General features: G+C 47.0%; 1 protein-coding gene across 3 annotated transcripts in view; it reads left to right on the top strand.

Moving 5' to 3' along the window:
• Positions 1-14,853, top strand: part of slc7a11 (solute carrier family 7 member 11) — a 242,286-nt gene that overhangs the window by 32,859 nt on the left and 194,574 nt on the right. For all 3 annotated transcript variants that reach the window (XM_038792505.1, XM_038792506.1, XM_038792507.1), the window contains exon 2: positions 3,176-3,302. In XM_038792505.1, coding sequence (XP_038648433.1) covers positions 3,176-3,302 — 127 coding nt within the window. The remainder of the gene's footprint in view (positions 1-3,175; positions 3,303-14,853) is intronic.

Here is a 14,853-nt window from a genome sequence, read left to right as displayed (position 1 = left end):
CACAGTGCTATCCACTTGTGCTACCATGTTGCCTTTCCATAGATTCACCACTCTCTGAATGAAGACATTTCCCTTCACTTCAGTCCTAAAAGGTTTACTCCTTATCCTCAAACTATGACCCCTAGTTCAGGTCCCCCCCACCATCAGGAACATTCTTCATGAATCTAGGGTGCGATTCTCCGCTGCCCACGACGGGTCGGAGAATAGCGGGAGGGCCTTCCCGACAATTTTCACAGCCTCTCGCTATTCTCCCCCCCCTCCGGCCGCCCCCCGACACGGATCGCTGCTCGCCGTCTTTTACGGCGAACAGCGATTCTCCGCAGGCCGATGGGCCAAATACCACGGAGTTTACGGCCGTTTTCACGGCCGCGATCACACCTGCTTTCAGCGTTCGTGAAAACGCCCGCAAAGTGCCCGTCCCGGGCAGCCATGGCACCGATTGGCACGGCCGTGCCAAGGGTGGCATGGGCCTGCGATCAGTGGGCACCGATCGCGGGCAGCGGGTCCGATACCCGCGCACTATTTGTTTTTCCGTCGCCCCGCAGGATCAGTCCGCGGGGCGGCTGAGGGGCATGACGGCCCGCGCATGCGCAAGTTTAACGCATCTGCGTGATGACGTCATACACGCATGCGCGGGTTGGAGCCGTCCAACCCGCGCATGCGCGGCTGACGTCATCGTGCGCGTCAGCCGGCGTGACTCTTGGCGGGCGGAGTTAGCGACGTTCGCTAACTCTGCGTCGCCGTGATTCCCCCGGCCCCGCCCGGGGGGGAGAATCGGGTCCCGGGACGGATCTCCGAAGCTGGCGTGAAACACGGCCAGTTTCACGGCACGCCGGATTTGCGGAGAATCGCGCCACTACACTTTTGCAGTTTTATGAGTTTCTGTAAGATCCTCTTTCACTCTTCTGAATTCCAATGAATATAATCCTAACCGATTTAGTCTTCCCTCATATGACAGTCCTGCCATCCCAAGAGTCAGTCTGGCAAATCTTCGCTGCACTCCTGCCATAGTAAGAACATCCTTCCTCAGATAAGGAACCAAAACTGCACACAATACTCCAGGTGTGGTCTCACTAAGGCCCTATACAATTGCAGTAAAACATCACTGTTCCTATATTCAATCCTCTTGCTATGAAGGCCAACATACTATTCGCCTTCTTTGCTGCCTGCTGTACCTGTGTGCTTTCAGTGACTGGCACACAAAGATACCAAGGTCTCGCTGCATATCCACCTCCTTCAATTCACACCAAATCAAATAATAATCTGCCTTATATTTTTACTGCTAAAATGGATAACGTCACATTTACCCACATTGTACTGCATTTGCCATGCATATGCCCACTCACTCAGCTTGTCCAAATCCCGCTGAAGCAACTCTGCATCCTCCTCACAGCTCACCCGCCCACCCAACTTCGTATCATCTGCAAATCTGCAGATAATACATTTAGTTCCCTCATCCAAATCATAAATATATAACGCAAACAGTTGGGGGTCCGAGCACAGATCCCTGCGGTACCCCACTAGTCACAGTCTGCCAATTGTAAAAAGACCCATTTATTCCAACTCTTTGCTTCCTGACTGCTAACCAGTTTTCTATCCATCTGAGATACTACCCGCAATCCCATGTGCTTTAACTTTACATAGTTTACTGCTTGTTGAAAGATTTCTATAAATCTAAATAAACCACACCCACCAGTTTTCTCTGGTCAACTCCATCAGTGACAACTTCAAAGAATTCCAGTAGATTTGTCAAGGAATTTTTCCCTTTCGTAAATCCATGCTGACTTTGATTGCATCACTACCTTCCAAATGATGTGCTTTGAAATCCTTGATAATGATCAGCAAACTGTTTTTATATGGACCAAAGCATTGTACGATTTGACGTATATGCCGGTTCGTGGTAGTATTCTTGCCACTGAGTCTGTAGGTTGAGTGTCTGAACCCCAATCTGGTATTTAAGATCAGAATCTATGCTGACACTTCAAGTGCAGCATTGACTGGGTGATATATTGTCAAAGGTGTTGTCTTCTGGATGACATATTAAACAGTGGCCTTATCAGCCTGTTCAAATGAGCGTAATAGATCCCCCCATGCCATTTTTTCATAAGTAAAGCAGAACCTTCTCTGAACTTTCATTAGCTTCCATCCCTCAAAACCAGATGATCTGTTTGTACATCTCATTGCTATTGCTTTGTTAGTCTATAAAATAATGACTACATTTAGAAAACAATGAATTGGTGGTGAAGTATTATGGACCATCCTGAGAATATGAAAGGCACAAGATAAATATATCTCTAATGTGTCATGCATTTTACTACAGCTGAGCTGCAGTTTTTCGTCATTTAATCTGTTCTTTTCCATGTTGCTGCACACAGATCAATCCTGATGTCAAGCAGAGGACAATAAGTGGTCAAAAGAAATCAATGGGCTTTCTTTCTTCTGGGGAGAAAACACAGAAATGTGAATGAGTGGCTTATATATTTCCCGGCAGGTGTTCCATTGCATTGCCTATAGTAAGCCTGACCATACAATGCCTACAATCTGCTGGGGATCCTCACATGAATGGCCGAAAATGAATTTTAAGTTGTTTCCCAGAGGGTTCCACTTGCCTCCCGCTGGATTTACGTTGGGAGACTGACTGAGCCCCTGTGAAATGCCATGGACAACAATGCTTAAAATCAAAAGGCCATGTGACCTGATAACACAGAGTGTATCATTTTGTTGCGAACATGGAGCTACATAGAGCTAACTAGCATCGTTCCTATAAAGCAATAAGTTCTGTTGTTTTGAACAGGCCCTCTCAGGTCTGTGCTGACTAATTTCTGTGAGGCACATTCTGAAGTTGATTATGACGCACTTGTTTGTCTCTGAATTGGTAGGAGCGAACAAATTGTGAGCCCACCCCATGCTGTTTTATCAAACCAATCGCACCCCCACCCCTACCCACTTACAAGGTCAGTAAAACCAGTCGGAAATCACTGTTACTGGAGGCGGGTGGCCGGGGAGGGGGGGTTGTTAGTTGCATTTGTTCCAAGATTCTTTTGCTTCTGTAACAAAACTTTGAACTGAGCTGAGTACATACCAGATATGACACTTTCCGCATTCACAGATCTGTACAGAACAATACTTTTGAGAAGTTGCTTATTTTTCCTCTCTGTTCCTTTCTGTTTGTCAGGAGCGCTCTCTTATGCTGAACTTGGGACAAGTATAAAGAAATCGGGTGCTCACTACACGTACATCCTGGAAGCCTTTGGTCCACTGCCGGCTTTCGTTCGAGTCTGGGTAGAGCTGATTGTCATACGGTGAGTAGATTTTGAAAGCAAACAGGTGAAGTTACATCCTTGCCTCAGCTCACTCTGCTGTTGCAGCCTACGCGCTTTTATCATGAAAGAGATCTGCATCTGTTGTGAAGCCTTAATCCATGTGAAGTTTACAGATTTCACGAACTCCATCTTTTTAAAAGCTGTCCCTACCTTTCAGAAAAGGTGGCAGAGGCAACATGGAAGAGTTAAAATGTTTTTGCATTTCTTTCAGGATTCTTTGAACGTCTCACAATATTTAGAACTGCATGTTATGCATTACTGATGATGAGAGAAGCAAATTTTGCGCAGTAAATTTTACTGATATTAAAAATACTTTTTCGCTCAGATTTTCTGCAGGGGTACTGACGAGGGACCAGCAGAAACATCGGAATTTCAGAGTATTTATTTTGTCAGTGTTGTTCAATGTAATGTTCATCCAGTTTTTAGAAATGTTCCAACTCTTAAGCACTTATTTAAAAAATAGTCACAGGTAGGGTACCTACTCCCAGTCCTGATGGCAGTCAGAACACCTGCCTGATTTTGCCGTCTTCAAATACACCCACAACTGGGTACTGTGGGTAGCCTCAGCAGTCCCTGATATCTTGGCGCCAGCAACAAACTGGCTTGCTAACCGGATGTATGTCTGACTTTCACTCTGGTCCCTGCCTTCCATCCCGGAAGGCCTGGGCCTGTGAAGACTCCTACTGAAGTACTGAAGTCAATGCCCCTGCCATCCTAAGAAGGCTTACTTCTTCAGCTGCAATTACAAGAACGAAATGCTGGAGTTATAATCATAGAATCATCGTATTTACAGTGCAGAAGGAGGCCATTCGGCCCATTGAGCCTGCACCAGCCCTTGGAAAGAGCACCCAACCCAAGCCCATGCCTCCACCCTATCGCTGTAACCCAGTAACCCCACCTAACCTTTTGGACACTAAGGGGCAATTTAGCATGGCCAATCCACCTAACCTGCACATCTTTGGCTTGTGGGAGGAAACTGGAGCACCCGGAGGAAACCCACGCAGACGGGGAGAAAGTGCAGACTCCACACAGATGATTATCTGAGGCCGGAATTGAACCCGGGTCCCTGGAGCTGTGAGGCAGCAATGCTGACCACTGTGCCACCATGCCGTCCCAGATTACTGGGTTTCTGCCCTTTCAATCATCACCTGTGTTTAAGTGGCTGGACTTTACAAGTTTTCTTCATTCCACTGGCATCAAAACTGTATAAACAATCAGAGGAAATTGTAACTTTGGAAAACTATGTACCAAGATTATTCACCGCTGATATTCCATAGCTTTGTCCTAGATAATGTCTCAGCTTGTCAGTGCAGCAGTCACCAGGCATGAACAAGCTCCTGACAGCAGTCTTTCTCCCCTCTCACGAGGCTTCTCAGACACAAGGGTACTGCTGATCAGTCTGAACCGGTCCAAGTTTCCCTTATTGGCTCTTTAGCCACCCTCAGAGGCTTCAAGCTGCCTTGGGAACCTGCTGCTCCCAGGTCCTGAGCTTCTTCTGCCTTTTTCTCTCTCGCCTTGCAGCATCTGGCTCTGACCCCTCAGCTTGTTAGCTGCATTTCAAAGAAACTGCTCTCTGCAGGGGAAGTGCTGGCTGCCTGCCCTGCTTGGTGCTCTCCCCCACCATCGCCACTTGCTTTGAAGGCCCCTGGATTCCTGGGGGATTTCATGGATCGAGGGAAGGATCAGATTTTGACCACTGCTTGAGTCAGCTGCCCCTCCCCCACCACCTAAAGGAGGGATCTCTGAAGAATATGGTGCTGTGAAATCCTCCTGCAGTTCTGCTGCACCAGAGAGGGCCTGGGGATGTTTGCAGCAAAGCCAAACATTTACAGGTGAGAGCAGGTTTTAATCTTTTTAGGGCACCTCAGAATTCGAATTAGGGCCATCAATTGTTTTGACAGCCTGAAGTTCTGGAATGCTAAGCTCATGGCACAGTGGTTAGCACCGCTGCCTGACAGCACCAGGGACCCAAGTTCAATACCGGCTTTGGATTTCTGTTGGTGTATAGTTTGCACTTTCTCCCCATGTCTGCTTGGGTTTCCTCCGGGGGCTCCGGTTTCCTCCCACAGTCCAAAGATGTGCAGGTTAGGTGGATTGACCATACTAAATTACCCCTTAGTGTCCAGGGTGTGTAGGTTAGGTTAAGGGGTTATTGGGATAGGATGGGAAGTGGGCTTGGGTTAGGGCATACACAATGTGCTGTATGGCCTCCTTCTGCACTGTAGGGAATCTATGACTTAATAGAGGTTTATAAGGTGATGAGGGGGATAGATAGAGTGGACGTCCAGAGACTATTTCCTCGGGTGGATGTAGCTGTTACAAGGGAGCATAACTATAAGATTCAGGGTGGGAGATATAGAGGGATATCAGAGGTAGGTTCTTTAGTCAGAGAGTGGTTAGGCAGTGGAATGGACTGCCTGCTGTGATAGTGGAGTTGGACACTTTAGGAACTTTCAAGCGGTTATTGGATAGGCACATGGAGCACACCAGAATGACGGAATGGGATAGCTTCATCTTGATTTCAGACAATGCTCGGCACAACATCGAGGGCCCGAAGGGCCTGTTCTGTGCTGTACTGTTCTATGTTCTATGATAACTGCTGGCCCAAGAGACCTGCAATTGCCCATGATTTTCCTGCCTATACCATTGGTGCTTGGCTTCTGTAAGCTAGTACCAGGGTTTTCCTGGACCTCTTGGCTCTCTTTGGTTAGGAAATAGAGAGTATCCCTCTGCTGGTAGAGCTGCACAATCCTGGTGTGTATCCTCAGTGTAGTAGCAGGGCTGTGGGGGCTGTGGTTTCAGCATTCATGGTTACTTAGGCCTTCATATCTATTAATTAACCCCTGGGGCTTCTGGCCTGGCCTCCTTTGTGAATTGGTGATAATGCATGAAATAGTCCTCTGCTGATGTGAGGAATGTGTACTGCGTCATTAAATTTAAGTGTAAGGAGTGACACTTGGGCACAGCAACCTCTGAGCTGCCCGATTCTTCTTGCATTCCTTTTTTTAATCTCTCCAACAATCTCAATTATTAGGAAATTACCATTGAGAAATCTCTTGACGTCACAAATGAAACTGGACACAAAGTAGCAGAACAATTACCACAATGGCTTCTGAGAACCATAGCTGCCAGCAGGGAGGAAACAAACAAAAAAGTTTTTTTAAATGTGAAAATTTATTCACTGAATCTATGTTTTATGGGTTTTAAATTAATTTTAATATGCAGTTGGATCTCCTAGCAACCATCGATGGTCTCGCAACCTTGGACATAGATTGCACTTGGCAACCGTCACCTAATGTCAGCAACAAGTGTGCAGCACAAAACTATGTTGCCTCCTTCAATTGTAATATTACTCTGAAGCCTTGCTTTCTGCTCCCTGTTTCTTTACAATTGGCACAGAGTACAGTCTCAACAGAGATACAGCAGAATAGATCTCTGCCAACCTTCTGTTATCATTGCATGCAGCAAGGAGTCTTGAAAAGGTACAACAAGGACAAAAGCATTCCCTATGTCCCTTACAGCTAGGATTTAAATGGCTTCATCTGCAATGTGTTTTGATAACCTATTTAGTAACAGGCAACGTGTGACAACTCCAATTTATAATGCTGAGATGTGGGGGGGGGGGGGGGGGGGGGGGGGGGGGGGGGACTTCCAAAGGTCTTTGGGAATGGAATGTTGCAGCATCAGTTCTAAATGTTTGATTTAGAAGAAGGGAAAGGAGGCAACTAATCCATTGCCAACAGTTTCCCTCCTCTTGCCAAACTTGAAAGTTACAATCAGCGATCTCTGTTCTATGCATTGGGCAATTAGACTCGATATTGCTGCTTTAATAAGGACAAGGGGAGTCCACACCGAGTCAAATAAAGAACTTTGATTTATTTACAATTACGGTATATACACCTACTGGGTCTCTTTCTGGTCGGTGCCTTGCTGGCTGACCTTTTATACAGTGCTAACTGATATTCCCCCGCCTCTCAGCGGTGGAGCTCGTACTCCGCGAGAACCACGGGGAATTTAGTCATTCCATAGACCCATAGGCCGCATGTGGGATATTACAGCTGCAACACCCATTTAAGACAGAGATAAGGACTCCTGAACTCCTTTTGTGGTACTTCTGAAGAGTCTCACATACTGATTCTCAATTAAACAATCCTAATAGTTGATTACTTACTTCATAAAAGAAAAGTTGACAAAATCCCATAGGCTCCCCTTTGGGAGAGAGAGAGAGCTGACTGGTGGTGGTTTAACCTGATGATAACCGCACCTCAGGCAAGGAGCAGTGTTGAGAAGGCAGGGCCTCCATGAATAACCTCAGCTGGTGCGGCAATTGAACACACGCTGTTGACATTGCTCCACATCACAGGGCGGCATGGTAACACAGTGGTTAGCATTAGCACTGTTGCTTCACAGCTCTAACGTCCCGGGTTCGATTCCCGCTTGGGTCACTGTCTGTGAGGAGTCTGCACGTTCTCCCTGTGTCTGCATGGGTTTCCTTGAGTGGTCCGGTTTCCTCCCACAAGTCCCGAAAGACATGGGGCGGGAATCGCCCGGGGCCGGCGTCAATCCCGCTCCGCCATGTCCCGAATTCTCTGCCACCGGAGATTCAACGGAGGCGGGAATCGCGCCGTGCCGGTCGGCGGGTTCCCCCGTGGCGATTCTCCGGCCCGCGATGGGCCGAAGTCTTGCCGCTGTCAACCTTCTCCCACCGGCATAGATTAAACCACCTACCTTACCGGCGGGAGCAGGCGGCGTGGGCGGGTGCCGGGGTCCTGGGGGTGGCGCGGGGCGATCTGACCCTGGGGGGGTGCCCCCACGGTGGCCTGGCCAGCAATTGGGGCCCACCGATCGGCGGGCGGGCCTGTGCCATGGGGCACTCTTTTTCTTCCGCCTTCGCCATGGTCTTCACCATGACGGAGGCGGAAGTGAGCCCCTCCCCTGCGCATGCGCCGGGATGACGTCCGCAGTCGCTGATGCTCCCGCGCATGTGCGGACTTACGCTGGCTGGCGAAGTCCTTTCGGCCCCGGCTGGTGTGGCATCAAAGGCCTTCCACGCCAGCTGGCTGAGCGGGAACCACTCCGGCGCAGGCCTAACCCCTCAATGTGAGGGCTTGGCCCCTAAATGTGCGGAAGTCTCCGCACCTTTGGGGCGGCTCGACGCCGGAGTGGTTCACGCCACTCCATCATGCTGGTACCCCCCGCTCCGCCGGGTAGAGGAGAATCCCGGCCATGCTTTTAGGTAATTTGGACATTCTGAATTCTCCCTTTTTGTACCTGAACAGGCTCTTGAATGTGGTGACTAGAGGCTTTTCACAGTAACTTCATTGCAGTGTTAATGTGTGCGTACTTGTGACAATAACGATTATTATTAAACCAGCCCTCCAGCCAACTGAGCTACTACGGGTGTGTTTCCATGCGGCATATTGCAGATGTTTGCTCACTGCCATATTGAATTGATTCAGGAGCAGAACAAAACTTATTACAGATGTGCTGCTGTTTGACTGAGATAACAACAATGACATAAAAACATAGCAACACATTGCAAGCCATCATTTGTCCCAGCCTCAGATTCCCATGCCATGCTACAGTATGGAGATGTAAAAGTCTCTCTTTTGATTATGGGCAGAATAATAAATGACAGCAAGGGAATATTCGTTATAACACCACAGTATAGCATTGGAACTGTGTTAGTGTGTTTCAAAAATTAAACATTACAGTTCAGGAAGAGCAGCAACCCCAACAGCAAGGCAGGCAGCAAATATAGCTGAGTCCCCTTAGGCAAAACATTTCGAGCACTGTGGGGATGGACTTAGAGGCAGGAAGGCTCCAACTTGAGAATAAAGGAGAGAGAGATGGTGTTACAGTGTCATTGACAGATTTCTTTTATGTTGATTTTGGCAATTTGGGGCGTTGTAATGAACAATATTTTGAAACGGTTATTCTGGTCATTTGTCTCTCCAATGATAAGTGTACTCAACAAAAAAATAATTGATTAGCTCATGTCTGGACAGACCCTGGATATTAGTCATAGAGTCGTAAATGTTTACAGCATGGAAACTGGCTCTTCAGCCCAGCTTGTCCATGTCACCCAGTTTCTATCACAAAGCTAGTCCCACTTGCCTGCATTTGGCCCATATCCCTCAATACCCACTCTGCCCATGTAACTGCCTAACTGCTTTTTAAAGGAAAAAATCATACCCTCCTCTACCACTGCCTCTGGCAGCTCGTTCCAGATGCTCACCACCCTTTGTGGGAAACAATCTCCCCTCTCACCTTAAATCTATGCCCTCTGATTCTAAACTCTTCTACCTTTGGGAAAAGATGTTGACTATCTGCCTTATCTATGCTCCTCATTATTTTATAGACCTCTATAAGTTCACCCCTCAGCCTTATATGCCCCAGGGAAAAATGTCTCAGCCTCTCCAGCCTCTCGTTATAACTCAGACCATCAAGTCCTGGTAGCAGCCTCGTAAATCTCTTGTACACTCTTTCTAGTTTAACAATATCCTTCCTATAATAGGATGACGAGAATGAACATAGTATTCCATGTGGGGTCTTACCAATGTCTTGTACAACTTCAAAAAGACGTCCCAACTCCTGTATTCAATATTCTGAGCAATGAAACCGAGCATGCCGAATGCCTTCTTCACCACCCTATCCATCTGCGACTCCACCTTCAAGGAGCTATGAACCAGTACCCCTAGATCTATTTGTTCTATAACTCCCTACCATTAACTGAGTAGGTCCTGCCCTGATTTGAGCTACCAAAATGCATCACCTCACATTTATAAAATTAAACTCCATCTGCCATTCAGCGGCCCACTGACCCAAATTATCGCGATCCTGTTGCAATCTTATATAACCTTCTTCATTATCCAGTATGCCACCAATCTTGGTGTCATCTGCAAACTTACTAACCATGCTTCCTACATTCACATTCAAATCATTAATATATATAACAAATAACAGTGGACCCAGCACTGATCCCTGAGGTACACCGCTGGTCACAGGCCTCCAGTTTGAAAATAACCCTCCACAACCACCCTTTGGCTTTGGTCGCCAACCCAATTTTGTATCCAATTGGCTACCTCACCCTGAATTCTGTGAGATTTAACCTTTTGAAACAACCTACCATGTGATACCTTGTCAAAGGCCTTGCTAAAGTCCATGTAGACAATGTCGACTGCACTGTCCTCATCTACCTTCTTGGTTACCCCTTCAAAAAACTCCATCAAATGTGTGAGACATGACTTTCCCCTTACAAAGCCATGCTGACTTTCCCCAATTAGATTATAGTTTGGGTGAATAATTTCTCCAATGTTTGAGCCATCACTACTGAATGGAGCATTCTTCCCTGTGGTAAGCCAAGAAGAATATATCAACATCTATCTAGACATTATCCTGGTAGACTTTTTCACTCTGTCTGAAAGGTAGCTTTATAGAAATGTAAATAGTAAGAGGCAGTTACAAGTTTCAGTAAATTTTTGAATTATTGATATCAACTGATGTAATATTCCACAAGAGATTGGTTTGGCATGTTTTAATTGTAATTCACATTGGAAACTTGCGAAAAGTGGCAACCCTGTGATGCCAGATATATCAGGTGACATGTGGCAGCCATCGTAAATCAGTGTATTAGTTTGATTTCAAAAGCTCTTCTAAAGAAGTTAAAATGTATTTGACCAGCTGATTAAATTCATAGATACTACAATAATTTCTATGAGCATCATTTATAATGGGAACACCTATTCACACACACTTCCTCACCCAGATCCACCGTCGCCCACTCTTAACCGCACTCAATCTCACCCACAGTCACTCTCATTTATTCTCACCCACACTCAATCTCATGCTCACTCACACTCATCTTCACTCACCCTCACCCACTCTCACCCTCAACTACTCTCACCCACGCTCACCCACTCTCACCCACCCTCATTCATTTACCCACCACTCGATCCCCTGTGCCCTCAGTTCCCCTCAGAACCCCAGAAAGATTCAGTAAATCAGCGGACTTGAAACTAAGGTTCGGTCATGTTTGGCAAGGTGTTTCTCGGCGGCTGCAGCGGCGAGATTCACTCCGCTATTCATTTTTTTTTTTCCGACTCGTGGAGTTTCTTCCCACCGAGGCCGCACTTCCGCCGATTTCCTGAACTGGCGGCTTTAATGAGCTGTGAGACCTCCAAGGTGCCATCGTGCCACGATTGTGGAAGCCCGTGCTAAACAGTGCCTTGTCGAGATCTCACAGACTTGGCTGTTGATTCCCGGGTGGAAGGTGAAAGCTTAATGGCTCATTTAAATATGCTGATTTGGATCACACCCAACGAGGGCAAGATTCAGATTGTCAGATTGAGCTGGGTGGAGTGTGTTGAGCGATCGGCTGGGCACCCAGCACGGAGCCCGATTTGGGGCTCTCATGGGATTCACCCATTTCGCACGGCTCCACGCCAAGTGAAACACGGTGGCTGAATCGCAATCTACGATTCCATCATTGCTCGAAAATCAACCTTTACATGGGCAACGTCTTGAGGAAAAATGCATTTGTTGATTAGCAAGAAATAATGAGCATTCTTTCCTGAACCTTGGCCGGGATTCTCCCCGACCCGGCGGGGCGGGGGGGGGGGGGGGGGGGGGAGGTCCCGGCGGGATGGAGTGGCGTGAACCACTCTGGCATCGGGCCTCCCCGAAGGTGCGGAATTCTCCGCACCTTTAGGGGCTAGGCCCGCGCCGGAGTGGCTCCCGCTCCGCCAGCCGGAGTGAACGGCCTTTGGCACCCTGCCAGCTGGGGCCGAAAGGCCTTCGCCGGCCGGCGGAAGTCCACGCGTGCGCCGGTGCGACAGCGGCTGCTGATGTCATACCAGCGCATGCGCAGGGGAGGGGGTCTCTTCCACCCCCGCAATGGTGAAGGCCATGGCGGGGCGGGAGAAAAAGAGTGCCCCCACGGCACAGGCCCGCCCACCGATCGTTGGGCCCCGATTGCGGGCCAGGCCACCGTGGGGGGTCGGAGAATTCCGCCCCTTATCCCTCACCCTTCTCATCTTGAAAAGACAGCACTTGTTATAAATTTAACACCGCTCCAAACCTGAGAGCAATCAACCTCTTGATCAATTTTAAGGCTCACATATGTCTAAGGAGGGATTCAATCTATTGTATTGCTGATTAAGAAAATCTTTCAGTTGCATAATTAATGATGTATGCCAAACATAGGCCATTTGGCAATGTACTCTGCAATTGTTGAAGTAAATGTTCTAAGAATTGCACAGAAATATTGGTCCAATTTGTTCTGGTTTGATTTTTGTTCATTCAACGATGTTATATTACACATTGTGACATCGAAGCTTTTGCTTCCGCCCACCTTATTCAGGTTAATGCAGTCAATTATTGAACTGTTCACCAAATGAGTAAATATTACACATATTTTTGTATTGGTTGTCGAGGAAAGAAGCAGTTCACTGCTGAACATAATCCAGATAATTAATTCAAATTTGCGAATGATCCAGTCCTAGATTTGTGTTGGCTGACTTCAGGGCAAATTGAGTGTGAGGCTTGGTGCAAATTACAGAGTTTTATAGCATAGAAGGATGCTTTTTGGGCCATCGTGTTTGCAGCAGCCGTTAAGCGCCTATTCACTCTCATCCTATTTCCCAGCACTTGGTCCCTAGCTTTGTATGATATGGTGTTTCAAATGCTCATCTAAATGCTTCATAAAGATTGTGAGAGTTCCCGCCTTAAACACCCTTTCAGGCAGCGAGTTCCAGATTCCCACTACCCTCTGGGTTAAGAAGCCTTTCCTCATATCCCCACTAAGTCTCCAACTCCTTACCTTAAATATATGTCCCCTGGTTCTTGACTCCTTTACTGAGGGGAAATGTTTCTTCCTATCTACCTCATCTATATCCCTCATAAGTTTGTACACCTTAATCAAAACAACTCCAGCCTAACCAGCTTCTCTTCATAGCTGAAAGGCTCCAGCCCAGGCAACATCCAGTGAATCTCCTCTGCACCTTTTCTCGTGCAATCATATCCTTCCTACAGTGTGGCGATGAGAACTGCACACAGTACTCCAGCTGTGGCCTATCGAGCATTTTATACATATCCATCATAACCTCCCAGCTCTTCTATTCTATGCCTTGGCTAATAAAGGCAAGTATCTCATATGGCTTCTTAACCAATTTATCTACCTGTACTGTTGGCTTCTAGGATCTGTGGACATGCACACCAAGGTCCCTCTGGCCCTCTGTACTTCCTAGTGTTGTACCATTCATTGTGTATTCCCTTGCCTTGTTCATCCTCCCAAAATGCATCACCTCACACTTTTCAGGGTTGAATTACATTTGTCGCTGCTCTGTTGATCTAACCAGCCTGTCTATATCATCCTGTTATCTAAGGCATTCCTCCACGCTATTTTTCACACCACCGATTTTCGTGTCATCTGCGAACTTACTGATCACACCCCGCGCATTTACGTCTAAATCTTAATGTACCCTACAAACAGCAAACTACAAACCCTACATAGAAACTTCGAAAATAGGAGCAGGAGGAGACCATTTGGTCCTTCGAGCCTGCGGATTCATTAGGATCCTGGCTGATCATCCAAATCCATAGCTTAATCCCACTTTCTCCCCATATCATTTGATCCCCTTCACCCTAAGTGCTATATCTAACTGCTTCTTGAAAACATGCAATGTTTTTGCCTCATCTGCTTCCTGTGGTAACGAATTCCACAGAGTGAAGAAAATTTTGCTCATCTCTGTTCTAAATGGTCTACCTCATATCCTCAGACTGTGACCCCTGGTTCTGGACACACCGACCATTGGGAACATCCTTCCTGCATCTACCCTGTCTAGTCCTATTAGAATGTTTTAGGTTTCTATGAGATCCCCCTCATTCTTCTGAACACCAGCAAATACAATCCTAACTGATTCAATTACTCCTCATACTTCAGTCCCGCCATCCCAAGAATCAGTCTGGTAAACCTTCACTCCCTCTGGAGTAAGAACATCCTACATCAGATAAGAAGTCCAAAACTGCACACAATATTCCAGGTGTGACTTCACCCACACCGAGCAAGTCATCCCTGCTCCTGTTTTCGAATCCTCTCGCAATGAAGGCCAACATACCATTTGTCTTCTTTACCACCTGCTGCATCTGCATGATTACCTTCACTGACTGGTTTACCAGGACACCCAGGTCCCGTTGCATATTGCCCTCTCCTAATTTATGGCCATTCAGATAATAGTCTGTCTTCTTGTTTTTGCTGCCAAAGTGGAGAACCAATCCAGGCAGACTACAAATCGCAAAAACAACCTTGTATCATCACCCTCTGCCTCCTGCCACTAAGGCAACTTTAGATCCAATTTTCCAAATTGCCCTGAATCCCATGTGGACCATGTCAAAAGCCTTACTGAAGCCCATGTAGACTGTGTCTACTGCACATCCCTTATCTATACACTTAGTCACCTCCTCAAAAAAAATCAACAAAATGGTTAGACATGCTCTCCCTGACAAATCCATGCTGATTATCATTGATCAA

Source organism: Scyliorhinus canicula, chromosome 3 (assembly GCF_902713615.1).
Source record: "Scyliorhinus canicula chromosome 3, sScyCan1.1, whole genome shotgun sequence".
Classification (NCBI taxonomy): domain Eukaryota; kingdom Metazoa; phylum Chordata; class Chondrichthyes; order Carcharhiniformes; family Scyliorhinidae; genus Scyliorhinus; species Scyliorhinus canicula.
This window is presented reverse-complemented; position numbering and strand designations above follow the sequence as displayed.